General features: G+C 39.1%; 1 protein-coding gene across 2 annotated transcripts in view; it reads left to right on the forward strand.

The window, feature by feature from the left end:
• The window catches only part of OSTF1 (osteoclast stimulating factor 1), an 83952-nt gene that overhangs the window by 40688 nt on the left and 29592 nt on the right, over positions 1-13672 (forward strand). For both annotated transcript variants that reach the window (XM_043975984.1, XM_043975983.1), the window contains exon 2: positions 10971-11017. In XM_043975984.1, coding sequence (XP_043831919.1) covers positions 10971-11017 — 47 coding nt within the window. The remainder of the gene's footprint in view (positions 1-10970; positions 11018-13672) is intronic.

A 13672-nucleotide genomic window follows, 5' to 3' on the forward strand; every position in this document is an offset into this window, starting at 1 on the left:
TGGCCTGTTCTCTGGTCCAAAGATAACCTCAAGCCAGCTTGCTAGTTAACCAGCCAGCAGAGTGCTGTGGTGGTTCTTAGCTTCAATGAACCTGTGCCCCTCTCCCACCTGGGCCTCCAGCTGCTCAGGAGTTCTTCCTGGTTCCCTGCTGGGGTGGGACAGCTAAATTCCTCCCTAGGTTCCACTGACACTCCTGTGCTTCCCCCACCCCATCAGCTGTTCAGCCCTCTTACCCGACCACAAGCTTCAGTTCCAGAAGACGTTGGTGCTGCAGCTGATTCAGAGGTTCGGGGGTTAAATTCCTCTGGTGGGGCGTGCCTGGGGTCTCTGTCTTAATGAGGGGGGGGGGGGTTGGACTTTACCAGTAGCTTAGCACAGCCTCCTTTAATCTGTCTATGGCTGGAAAATAGTCTCAGCCCATATTTTTGTGGGTTTTTCTTCTCCAGGGGTTCTTTCATTGCTGTTTTTGGGGTAGTTGTATCAGGAGCTCTGTGGGTTTAATGTCTTTCCTCTGCCATCTTGGCTCTGCCCTGACAAGTTATTTAACCTCTCAGTGCTCTGTGTAACTCTAAGATTAGGGATTCTTTTTGTGTCCTGGAGGCTTTTGGAAGTCTAGGGAAACCAAGAGAATCCTCAGGATAATGTTTTTAAATGCATAAAATAAAACATACAGGATTACAGGAGAAACCAAAGATTAGTGAAAATAGAATTTTTTATATTTAATATTTTATTTTCCCCCAATTACATGTAAAAACAATTTTTAACTTTTTTAAAAAAATTTGAGTTCTATGATCCAACCGTTCTGGAGAGCAGTTTGGAACTGTGCCCAAAGGGCAATCAAAATGTGCATACCCTTTTACCCAGAAATACCACTACTAGGTCTGTATCACAGAGAGATCGTAAAAAAGGTTCCACAAGTACAAATATATTTATAACATTTTTTGTGTGTGTGTGGTGACAAAGAATTGGAAATTGAGGTGATGTGGTGCATCAATTGGGGAATGGCTGAAAAAGTTGTGGTATATGAATGTAATGGAATACTATTGTGCTGTAAGAAATGATGAGCAGGCAGATTTCAGAAAAACCTGGAAAGACGTTCATGAATTGATGCTGAGTGAAGTGAGCAGAACCAAGAGAACATTGTATATAGTAATAACTACATTGTGATGGTCTTAGTTCTTCTTAGCAATGCAATGAACCAAGACAATCACAAAGGACCCATGATGGTAAATGCTATCCACATCTTGAGAAACAACCATGGAGGCTGAATGCAGATCGAAGCATAGTATTTTCACTTTTTTTTTTATGGTTTTCTTCTTTTGTTCTGTTTCTTCATTTACAGCATGACGAATGTGGAATATGTTTAACATGATTGTACATGTATAGCTTTATATCAGATTGCTTGCTGTCTTGGGGAGAGGAGGGAGAAAAATGTGAAGCTCAAAATCTTATAAAAAAATGAATGTTGAAATCTATCTTTACATATAATTGGAAAAAATGAAATACTATTTAACAGAAAAAAGGGTGTTTTTAGTTCCAAATTTTTTTCTTCCCTCCCACCCCTCCCTGTTGTTGAGAAGACAAGCAGTTTGATGTGGGTTATATATGCACAGTCATGCAAAACAGATAGTGATGATAAAGATGTAATTTTTTCCTTCATCCAAGTTTACAACCTATTGAAATCTATCCATAGACCCCAGGTTAAGTACTCCTGATCCAAGACTATTAGTTTGTAGAATTGCTAAACTGCATTGATGTCCTACCCAAGCTGGGAGTTTCCTATACAATAGGGCTCCATCCCTGTCTTACTAGTACATTATAGCCACCCATTGTCTAGGGAAGGAATAGCAGCAGAAAGGGAGACAAATGGGTAAAATTCCATTTTTTTCAATCTCCCAGTTAATCTTTTTCTTGTTTCCAATATGGTCATTGTATTGGCTTGATTATAGCTATATCATTACTTCTCCCCAACATGTGCAAGGATTTAAAAAAAAAATGTTGACTTGATTTTTTTTTTGAAAATATTGACCTGCATTCACTCGTGGTGTATCTGTGGAGAAGAGCCAGTACAATGAAGGTTTGTCCCTGGCATAAAATTCAGGAATGCCTAGTCATCATCCTAATCATAGGCCTTTCATAACGAGTCTAATTCTACTGGAGAGAGAGAGACTAACTTTCTGATATCAGCAAATATTGGGCCCGATGTGATGCTAAGACAAGAACAGACAGGGATAAGTTGGCAAATGCCACATTGGGTAACAAGACCATCAGATCATAGCTCTTTAGAGCAGAAAGAGGCCTTAGAGATTGTCTAGTCCAGGGCTTCTGAAACTTTTTCCACTCATGACCCCTTTTCACCTGAGAAATTTTTGCACAACCTTGGATTTATAGGTATATTGTTGCCAAATTTTTCTTGACCCCCATATGTGTTTGTGACCCACAATTTAGAAGCTAGGGTTAAGTCTAGGGGTTCTTAATTAACCATAGGCCCATGAACAAATTTCAGGGGATCCATAATCTTGCATGGGAAAAAATTGCATCCTTATTTGCATTAATCTATAACTCAACTTTAGCATTTCTTTCAATTATGAATGTAGGCAGCAAACCACAGTAGTATTAGTCACTGAGAGTTTCATGTCTTGTTAGCATTGTTGTAGGTATCTCAAAATGTTGTTTATCTCGATCACTACTTTGAAATTACTGAAGTTATTAGACTTGCCACTAGCTAGCATGTGATCCTATGTACTGACATAGTGACATAGTGCAGTACAATTGATTTTCTTGTAATTCTATGTTGTTCGTTTTTTTTTATTCATTTAAAAATGTTATTTAGAGGAGTCTATAGGCTTCACCAAACAGCCAGAAAGGAGCTATCATACAAAAAAGGTTAATAACACTTGACCTAATCCAACATCCCCCATCTTCTAGATGAGAAAACTGAGACACAGAGAACCTGAAGTCACAGGTAGTATGGGAGAGAGGCAGGATTTGAACCCAGGGGAATTCACTCAAGAATGTGCTAGTTGGATGGTTTTAAAATAACAGCACAAAAAATAGGATGACTGAGAAAAGTCACCCAAAACAGTATGGATTATTTAGGATTTAGCCAAAGTGAAAATGGAAATGTCATATTTTAGGTCAGAAAACTGTATTAGAGTCTGGTACACAGTTATAGTTTTGAGAACAAGGAAGTGTGTGTGTTGTTTTATTGTGCTTTTTAGCTTCTTAATCATACTGTTATAGCCAGGTGAGTTTGTTATGGAATTTTGGTGGGGAGTATATAACAAGGAGGGGCAGCTAGGTGGTTCTATGGATAGAGCACTGGCACTGAAGTCAGGAGGACCCGAGTTCAAATTTCACCTCAGACACTTACTAGTGTGAGCCTGGGCAAGTCACTTAATCCCAATTGCATTAAAACATCTGGGGCAGTGGATAGAGCACCAGCCCTGGATTCAGGAGGACCTGAGTTCAAATCCGACCTCAGACACATAACACTTGTATCTTTGCCAAGAACCCTCCAAATAGGGTCACAGAGTTAGACCTGACTAAAATGATTGAACAACCACAAAGACAAATTACTGACTAACCCAACTAGTCTATCTTCCTGGGCCTCAAGTTCCTCATTTGTAAAATGAGGGATTTGGACTAGGTTATTTGTAAGGTACCCTCTAGCTCTGAAGCCTGTGTTTCTATGTCTGAGCTCATTCATCTGCTATCTAATTTAATATAAGGACCTTTACTCTATTCTCTATCAGTCAAAAAAGATCATAGACTAGAAAAATGGTGGTACCCTTGACAATAATGAGAAAGGTGAGAAGTGAGCGTCTTAGGAAAAGATAATGAGATTTAGGGCTAGAAAGAATCTTAAAGAGTTCATTGAGTCTCACGCTCTCATTTTATTGTTGTTCAGTCATTTCAGTCATGTCCAACTCTTTGTGAGTCCATTTGGGGTTTTCTTGCCAAAGATATGAGTGGTTTGCCATTTTCTTCTCTAGCTCATTTTACAAGTGAGGAAACCGAGGCAAATGGGGTTAAGTGACTTGTCCAGGGCCTTACCACCAGTAAGTGTCTGAGGCAAGATTGCTACTCAGGTCTTCCTAGTTCAGTGCTCTATCCACTATACCACCCTGTCAGTTAACAGGTATTTATCGTGTCTACAATGTAACAAAGAGGAAACTGTCCTTGTCCTCAAGAAACTTAAATTCAAAACAAGAAAATGGCACAAACGTATGTAAGCATAGCTAAAGCACACACAGAGTAAGAACAAAATCACATTAGAGGATAAGGCAGTAGCATCAGGGAGGGCCATGAATGACCTAGTGTAGGAGGCACTTGATCTGAGTCTTGAAGGAAACTGGAGACTTAAAGAGGCAGAGATGATAAGGGAGAGAAGCACAGGCACTGATGAAGCCAGTGCTAAGGCACAGAGATGGATTGTTTGTGTATGAAGAGCTGCAAGTACACCAGTAGGGCTGGAGATTCTGAGGGGGGAACAATGGGTAAGAACACTAGAAGAGGGTCAGGGCTTAAAGAGCTTTAAATACCAAACAAAGGAGTTTATATCTCAGCCTCAATGTATTGCTTTAGGAAAATCACTTCCACTGCTGTGTGGAGGCTGGGTTGGAGTGGTGAAGAGACTTGATGGAAGGAGACCAGAGAGGATTCTGATGCAAGAGGTGTTAAAAGCCTGAACCATGACAGTGACTGTGTACATAGAGAGACATGGATATATTGAAGAGATGTAGAGAAAATGGTGACAAGATTTGGAGACTCATTGGATATGTAGGATGAGTGAGTGTGAGGAGTCAAGGAGGATACCATAGTAGTCGTGATAATAAATGTTGGAGAAGCTGTGGGAAAATTGGAACACTAATCCATTGTTGGTGGAGCTGTGAACTGATCCAACCATTCTGGAGAGCAATTTGGAATTATGCCCAAAGGGTGATAAAGCTGTCCATACTCTTTGACCCAGCAATACCACTTTGGGGTCTTTTTCCCAAAGAAATCATGGAAAGGGGAAAGGGACCCACGTGTACAAAAATATTTATAGCTGCTCTTTATGTGGTGGCAAGGAATTGGAAGTTGAGGGGATGCCCATCAACTGGGGAATGGCTGGACAAGTTGTGGTATATGAATACAATGGAATACTATTGTGCTGTAAGAAACGATGAGCAGGAAGAGTTCAGAGAAACCTGGAGGGTCTTGTGTGAGCTGATGATGAGTGAGATGAGCAGAACCAGAAGAACATTTCATCAACATTGAGTGTTGATCTACTGTGATGGACTATATTCTTCTCACCAATGCAATGGTACAGAAGAATTCCAGGAAACTCATGATAGAAGAGGATCTCCAAATCCAAGGAAAAAAAAAAAGAACTGTGGAGTATAGATGCTGAATGAACCATACTATTTCTTTTGTTTTTGGTGCTGTTATTTTTTCTATTTTGAGGTTTTTCATCATTGCTCTGATTCTTCTCTTATAACATGACTAATGAAGAAATAGGATTAATGTTATTATGTGTATATGTATATATGTGTGTGTGTGTGTGTGTGTGTGTGTGTATATATATCACCTATATCAGATTACCTGCTGTCTAGGGGAGGGGGGAGGGAGGGGAGGGAGGGAGAAAAATCTGAAATTGGAAAGCTTGTATAAACAAAAGTTGAGAACTATCTTTACATGTAACGGGAAAAAAATAAAATACTTTATTAAAAAAAAACAACCCAGGATCACTTTCATGCCATGATGACACATTGGAGGAAGAATCTGACAGCTTTTATCTATTTATCTATTTCCCTCCTCAATCTATACTTTTATGAGGCGATTTTTTTTTTGTGAGTCGATTAAGTGACTTGCCCAGGGTCACACAGCTAGTAAGTGTTAAGTGTCTGAGGCCGGATTTGAACTCAGGTACTCCTGAATCCAGGGCCGGTGCTTTATCCACTTCGCCATCTAGCTGCCTCTCCTCAATCTATACTTTTAAACAGGGCAGCTAGGTAGAACAGTTGATAGAGCACTGGGCTTGGAATCAGGAAGATTCATCTTCCTGAGTTCAAATCTGGCTTCAGACACTTACCAGCTGTGTGGCTATGGGCAGGTCACTCGACCCTGTTTGCCTTGGTTTCCTCATCTGTAAAATGAGCTGCAGAAGGAAATGGCAAACCAGTGCAGTATCTCTGCCAAGAAAACCCTTAATAGAATCATGGAGAGTTGAACATGACTGAAAAACTACTGAATAATGAAGATTTTTTTTTAACAGGCTTTAAAATTGATACCTTTGGCATTTTTCCAAATATATCCATCTTCCCCACCACTATCCACAGAGTTATTCCTTATAACAATAAAAAAGAAAAAAAGTTAAGCAAAAGTAACCTACACACACACACACACACACACACATATATCACTTGAGTATAACAATGTATGCTGTGTTACATATCCATAGTCCTCCACCTCTTAGAGAAAGGAGGGAAGTGCATTTTCTTATATCTGTTTCTGATAATTCCAAATTGTGTTCCTAAGTGCATACATCACACATGGGAAAACTGAAATCCAGAAAGGGGGAGAGATTTGATCATTATAATTATCTGGTGTTCAATTATTTTTCCTCCATTTACATTGTCGTGGGCATTGTGCATATGATTTTCCTGGTTCTGCTTACTTCAGTTTGTATAAATTCATATGTCTTCCCACAAAGAATAACAACACTAATAGCTAACATTTACATAGCCTTTACTATGTGCCAGGTATTGTGCTAAACACTTTCTGATTATTTTCTCATGTGGCCATCACAACCACCCGGAGAGACAGGTGCTAACTATTATTATCCCCCATTTTACAGATGAGGAAACTGAGGCAGGTGGGTTGAGTGACTTGTCTAGGGTCACGAGGATAGTGTATGTCTGGGACTGGATAAGAACTCAGTTCTTCTTGACTACAAACCCAGCTCTCTATCTACCATGCCACCTATTTTCCCCCCTCTTTTTCTTTTCTTTTTTTTTAAATGAAAAAAAAATGCTATTTGTTATATGGAATGGCTCTCTGGGAGGGGGAGAGGAGGGGATACTGGGGGAAACTAGGGGGAAAAGACATCAATAAAAATTTGTACTGAAAACAAACAAAAAGGCCATTAGATTGTTTCAGAAGAAGCAGTACAAGGACACTCTCAAGGTTTCTCTGAAGAACTTTAGTATCATCAAAAAAAAAAAAGCAGAGGGAGAAGGCCCAATTTGTATAAAAATATTTATAGCAGCTCTTTTTTATTTTTTTAATTTAAAAAAATTTATAGCAGCTCTTTTTGTGGTGGCTAAGAATTGGAAATCAAAGGGATGCCCATCAGTTGGGGAATAACTAAACAAGCTTTGGTATATGATTGTGATGGAAGGTTATTGTTTTATAAGAAATAACAAACAGGATGATTTTAGAAAAAACCAAGAAAGACTTATGAACTGTTGCAAAGTAAAGTGAGCAAAACCAGGTGAATGTTGTACACAGTAACAGCAATATTGTACAAAGAACTGTGAATGATTTAGCTAATCTTAGCAACACAGTAATCTAAGTAATCTAAGTAATCTAAGACATTCCCAAAGGACTAATGATGAAACATATTATCTGCCTGCAGAGAAAGAACTGATATTGTCTACATACAAACTGACACATGCTATTTTTTTCACTTTCTTTCTTTTATTTTTTCAGTGTTCTTGTACAAAATGAGTAATATGGAAATGTTTTACATGATTGCACATATATAACCTATATCTGATTGCTTACTATCTCAGGGAAGGAGGGCTAGAATTTGGAACTCAAAACTTTAAAAAAAGTTAAACTTGTTTTAACATGTAATTAGAAAAAAAATTAAATATTTAGAACTTTAGTATTGATTGTGAGACATGGGAGACAGTGGCACAGGACCAATACAGCATGGCATGCCTGCATCAGAGAAGACACTAGATTCCATGAACAAAGCAGAATCACAGTAGCACAAAGGAAACATGAGCTCTACCTATCCAGAGACATCTCCATACCAAATGTTCTAATCATCTACTTGTGCCTGACCTGTAGTAGAGCCTTCCAAGCTCTTATTGGACTGATCAGCCACAGCCAAATACACTTGTAACCTGATTCCAGCAGTGGGATGTCATTGGTCCTCTTCAAAAACAAAGGGATGGGGGCAGCTAGGTGGATAAAGCACTGGCCCTGGATTCAGGAAGACCTGAATTCAAATCTAGCCGCAAACACTTGACACTTACTAGCTGTGTGACCCTGGGCAAGTCACTTAACCCTCATTGCCCTGCAAAAACAAAACAAAAACAAAAACAGAGGGGGAGGGAAGGGGCTGAGAGAGACAGACAGAGAGAAAGAGAGCAGTTAAGAAGGATTGTTGTCTGTTATTGGTCAAGGGAATATCTACACCAATAAAAAGATATTTGGAGTGATTATCTCTGAGTGAGTGCTTGCTTAGTCCCTGCCCTCCTTACTGATTTAATCTCCTTCCACTTCTGTGGTAAAACTTATTAGCAATGCTGGTTTTTCCTCCAGTTTCTTTTTTTCATTTTTACTTTCTTCTGTAAGATTCTAAGTCCTGGTTAAAAAAAAACATTTGAGGCCATTAAGTCACAATGACTTTAGCATTCTTTTCTTGGTATTACCAAACATACTTAGCTACAAAGTTTAATATTCTGTTTATTAGACAGATAAGGGTGGTCACTGTTAGAGACCTTCAGAGGTTCCATAATTTTCCTTTTACTCTGATGGGTCATAGAAAAATGTATTTGTTTTAGATTTACCCTAATGGTGATAAAACCAATCCAAATCTTTGTTTTAAATTGAGAGGTTTGTTTTGTTTGCTTAAATGTTGTTTGAAGTGTAAATTGCCTGTGGTAAGGTCAAAGTTAAGCTGGCAGACTGTCAGAATCTTTACAAAGATGACCTCTGCTGAAAATGAAGGTTAAGGACCTGCTGTGAGACAGCAGGAAAAAAACAGGAAAAAAGTAAACCAAAAAAAAACCCCAACAAAAAAACCAAGCTCTGAAATGGTAGAGATGTATGACTGCGAGGTTTCTCTAGTTTTCTGTGAGTAGAAAGCCAGAGATGATGAACTAGGTCTTTTGTGCACCAATCTCAGCTTTTTTCTAAGATGAAAGAGGGAGAGACTGAGGTGGAGGCATATCAGTTAGGTCATTCACTGATATTTATTTAATACTTAATTTTTGGAGGGGGGGCGTGGGGCAACGAGGCTTAAGTGACTAGTCCAAGGTCACACAGCTAGTGAGTGTAAAGTGTCTGAGGCTGGATTTAAACTCAGGTCCTCCTGAATCCAAGGCTGGTGCTTTATTCACTGCCCCCACCTAGCTGACCCCTGCTTATTTTCAATAGTGCTTTATATAGAGTGTTTTCATATGTTATGCCCAATATGTATTAGATACTTTCTGTGTTCAAAGTATTGTCATTGCTTTAGAAGAATAATCCAGTATGATTATTCAGTTTCCCTGTGAAGCAATAAAAGGAAAGATTACATTGTATAATATTTAAAGGTTCCTGAAAGAAGTATCAAGTTGCCCTTGGGGGGTGTGTGTGTGTGTGTGTGTGTGTGTGTGTGTGTGTGTGTGTGTGTGTGTGTTGGAGAAGACTTCTAAGACAGGATTCCTTTCCTCAAGATTTTAGTGCAGGACATAAGATGGAAGATGGGACACAACTGACTATAATGTAAATTAGAATGTGATCAACTCAAGAGGCTTATGCTGAAGAAATCTCTAATTTTTTGAAGTTGAACTATGTTTGAAAGGCATAAGCCAACGAAGACAAGACATCAGAGAAGGGAGAGAGATATTGTGTCCAGCTGAGAGAGAGTAAGGAAGACTTTATGGAAGAGATTGTACCTGGGTTCTGATTTTTACTATCTCTGTGACCTTGAGTGGGTCACATATCCTCTCTAGGCCTCAGTATCATCATTTTAAAAATAAGGATGGAATAGGTCAGAGGTTGGCAAACTATAACCCGGGGCCAGATTTGGCCCACCACTTGTTTTTGTATAGTAGCAGAACTAATAATGTTTTTTTGCATGTTAAAATAAAATAAAATTTGATTTAAAAATGTAAAAAAACTTTCTCATTGCATGGCTATACAAAAACAGGCAGTGGGTAGATTTGGACCCCTAGTTTGCCCTTGGAATAGATGGTCTATAAGATCCCTACCATTCTAAATCTATGAGTCTTTGAGGCAGAAGCATAGGAGGAAGGAAAGAGCAAAGCACAATAAGTATGTAGTCCAGTCGTCTATATGAGTGTAAGAAGAGATGGGGAAGGCAGGTTAAAGTCTAAACTCACAATTATATTAAGGTGATGACCATAAATTTCACCCTTGTTTAACTTTCAGGAGTGCTGAAATGAATGTGTATCCTACTGTTGGTATTATCTTATAATACTTACATAAAATAAGAGCATTATCTTACAATACCGATGATAGATAGCATTGTAGATTTTGCTTTTGTGATGAAATAATGAGATTTAGCAGGTACTCAAAGACCCACCTGGAGATTAATCTAGACTGATTGAATCAAGTGAGAGTGATTAACTGCTGATTAGCCTACTTCAAGTTAACTGGATTGTAATCACACCTTGAGAACACCTTCAGAACCAATGGATTTGGTGACGCCAACCAATCAGCTTGAAGCAGTGTGTAAAGACCACCTCTGTTCCAGACCTATAAAAAGCTTCCACAGTCAGTTTGCTGGAGTTCGTGATTGAAACAGGCTTGTGGCAGAGGACTTGAGGAAGAACCAGACCAGGCTGGAACTCTAGGCTAAATAGGCTTTTTTCTTAACTTTCTGAACTCCATGGGGATATCTGTATGCTTTAATAAAAGTTTAATGCCCAAGGACTGGGGCTAAAGCTTCTAATTTAAGGCCACCACAATTTAGATTTTAAACATCACATTTGGAAAATTGATTGTATTGTTTTTTTCATTTTCAGGGCAGGTCAAAGTCTTCCGTGCTCTGTATACATTTGAACCGAGAACTGTAAGTATTCAATTTCTCTTCAGTTATAACATAAAACTAAATCTGTTTTTCTGTTACCTCAAATTGTTTGTCTTTTGATTAAGAGGAATAATTTTCAAGGATGAATATTTAACCATTTCCCACAAAGAGTGAGTGATTTACCTTCCATTGCCTCCATTTTTCATCCACTTACCCCTTAACCTCCTTTGACATGGCTTTTGCCTATTCCACTTACTTAGGGTTTTTTTGTTTGTTTATTTGTTTTTTGTTGGGCAGTGAGGGTTAAATGACTTGCCCAGGGTCACACAGCTAGTAAGTGTCAAGTGTCTGAGGTCAGATTTGAACTCAGGTCCTCCTGAATCCAAGGCCAGTGCTTTATCTACTTCACCACCTAACTGCCCCCTGTTGCACTTATTCTTAAGGCCAGGTGGCACAGTGAATCAAATACTGAGTCTGTAGTTAGGAAGACCTGTGTTTGTTTACTTTGGGCCTCAGACACTTCCTAGCTGTGTGGCCTTGAACAGGTTACTTAACCTCTGCCTCCATTTCTTCAACTGTAAAAATGGGAGTACCTACCTCCAAGGGTTGTTGGTGAGGATCAATGAGATAATATTTAAGAAATGCTTATCGCCATATCTATCACATAGTAGGAGCTTAATAAATACTTGATTCCTCCCTTCCTCCTTTCCTTCCAACCTTTCTTCACCTTGCATTTTCAAAGGTGACCAGTGTCTACTTAAATTTTGTATATCCAGGGGCCTTTTCCAGTTCGCCTCCTCTTTGACCTTTGCCTTATTTACACTATTAATTTCTGCCTCCTTGGAATTCTCTCCTCCTTTGGCTTTTTAGATGCTGTGCTATCTTGAGGCTCTTCCTGCCTCTCTGGCTGCTCCATCTCTTGTCCTGGAATCACAGACTATTAGAGCTGGAAGGAAGCTTAGACCTCATGCAGACCATTTTCTTTGTTTTGCAGATAGAAAGGGGAAGTAAGTTCTTTTCTCAAGGTCACAGAACTAGCAGGTGGCTGCATTGGGACTCACACTTGAGTCTTCCCCTTTCCTGACTGATCTCCTTCCTCCAGGCCTACTAGTATGGCTTCTACTCTCATTCCATACTTTCTCTCTTTTATGGATTTTATCCACTTTAGCAACTTTATTCTTCTTTAACTTCTGTGTCACAAAAATAATTCACCATCTACATCTCCAGTTTGATAATATACATCTGTGCATATATATGTATGTAATTTGTCTATATCTATGTCTCTCTACCTGTTAATCTATTTATTCATTTATCTAGCTCTGTTCATTTATCTCTCCACCTCTCTACTGATCTTTTCTTGGTCTTCTCTTTTATTTTCCCACTTCTACAAGGACTTTCCTTTCCATCTACACTGTTTAACTGTCTCATGAAATATGCTTAGCCTTTCTGGCTTTTGAAGCTTTGGTCAAGTGAGTCTCCCCTGCTGGAATGCCTACCTCCCACCTATCCAAATCCTACCAACTTTGAAGTCCCAGAGCTAATCCCACCTCATTCTTGAAGTCTATTGTGGCCACTCTGGCTAAAATTGATCCTTGGAACTTATTAGCACCAATCATTTAATGCCTGTTATTATTAATGCATTTTTCCTGTGTGCATTTTATCTCCCTAAATAGATGATAAAATTACTTGAGGATAAGGATCACAAAAGGTGCTTAATAAATGTTTATAGATTGATTGATTGATTGAAAGCACAAACAACTCTTAGAGATCATCCTTAGATGATTCCTGACACTCCCTCAGGTTTCATGTTACTTTTATTCTCCTCAGTCTTGGAATGCTGCCTTGTTACAGAATACTATTTAACAAATGTTCTTTGTTTTTGTGGTTGTTTCCTTCCTCCCTCCCTCCCTTCTTTCTTTCTTTCATTTTTCCTTCCTTCCTTCCTTTCTATAAATTTGCCTCCATCTTTTCATAATCTATCATCCTATCTGAAGTATTACTAATAGGAAGTCCTGCAAAAATAAATGTTCATTTGGTGTCTTCATCTTTGGAGGATCTCTAAGCCCAAATCTAGCATGGAATATGCATGGTATGAAGTATCCCAGTACTTCCCTCATAGGATTATAACTTGGTCTCAATTCCTTTGCATAACTGAACAGTCAATCCCCTGGGGGTGGGGGCAAGAAAAGTTATCTCACAAGTGTTATAATCAGCTCATGGTTTGGGAAATAAGGTAGTATTGTTTTTGTTATTTGTCCTTCATTCTCGAAGAGGATTTGTAGTGAATTGGATTTAAATGAGGAAGGACTGTGCAAAGTCACCAACCTCACTGTCCCCTTCAGAGCCATCTGGGTCCAGTGGCAAGATTATCTGTCTGTCTGTCTAATCAGGATGACTGGAGATGCCCCAAATGTTTAAGGCAATTGCCCAGGGTTACACAACTAGTAAGTGTTTGAGGTGGGATTTGAACTCAGGTCCTCCCAACTTCAGGGGCAGTACTCTATCCACTGTGACCCCTAGCTGCCCCGGCAGGTAAGGTAGCAACAGAGGAAAGAATTTGGAACTGGATTGGATATTGGTGTTGCCATTGATGAGATCATCATCACCTGATCATCCTGGTCCCCCAAGTCTCTACCCATCTAAGCTTAAGAGGTTACAATAAAGATGACCTAACCTTGATAAATAAGTAAGCTACAT

Source organism: Dromiciops gliroides, chromosome 1 (assembly GCF_019393635.1).
Source record: "Dromiciops gliroides isolate mDroGli1 chromosome 1, mDroGli1.pri, whole genome shotgun sequence".
NCBI lineage: Eukaryota > Metazoa > Chordata > Mammalia > Microbiotheria > Microbiotheriidae > Dromiciops > Dromiciops gliroides.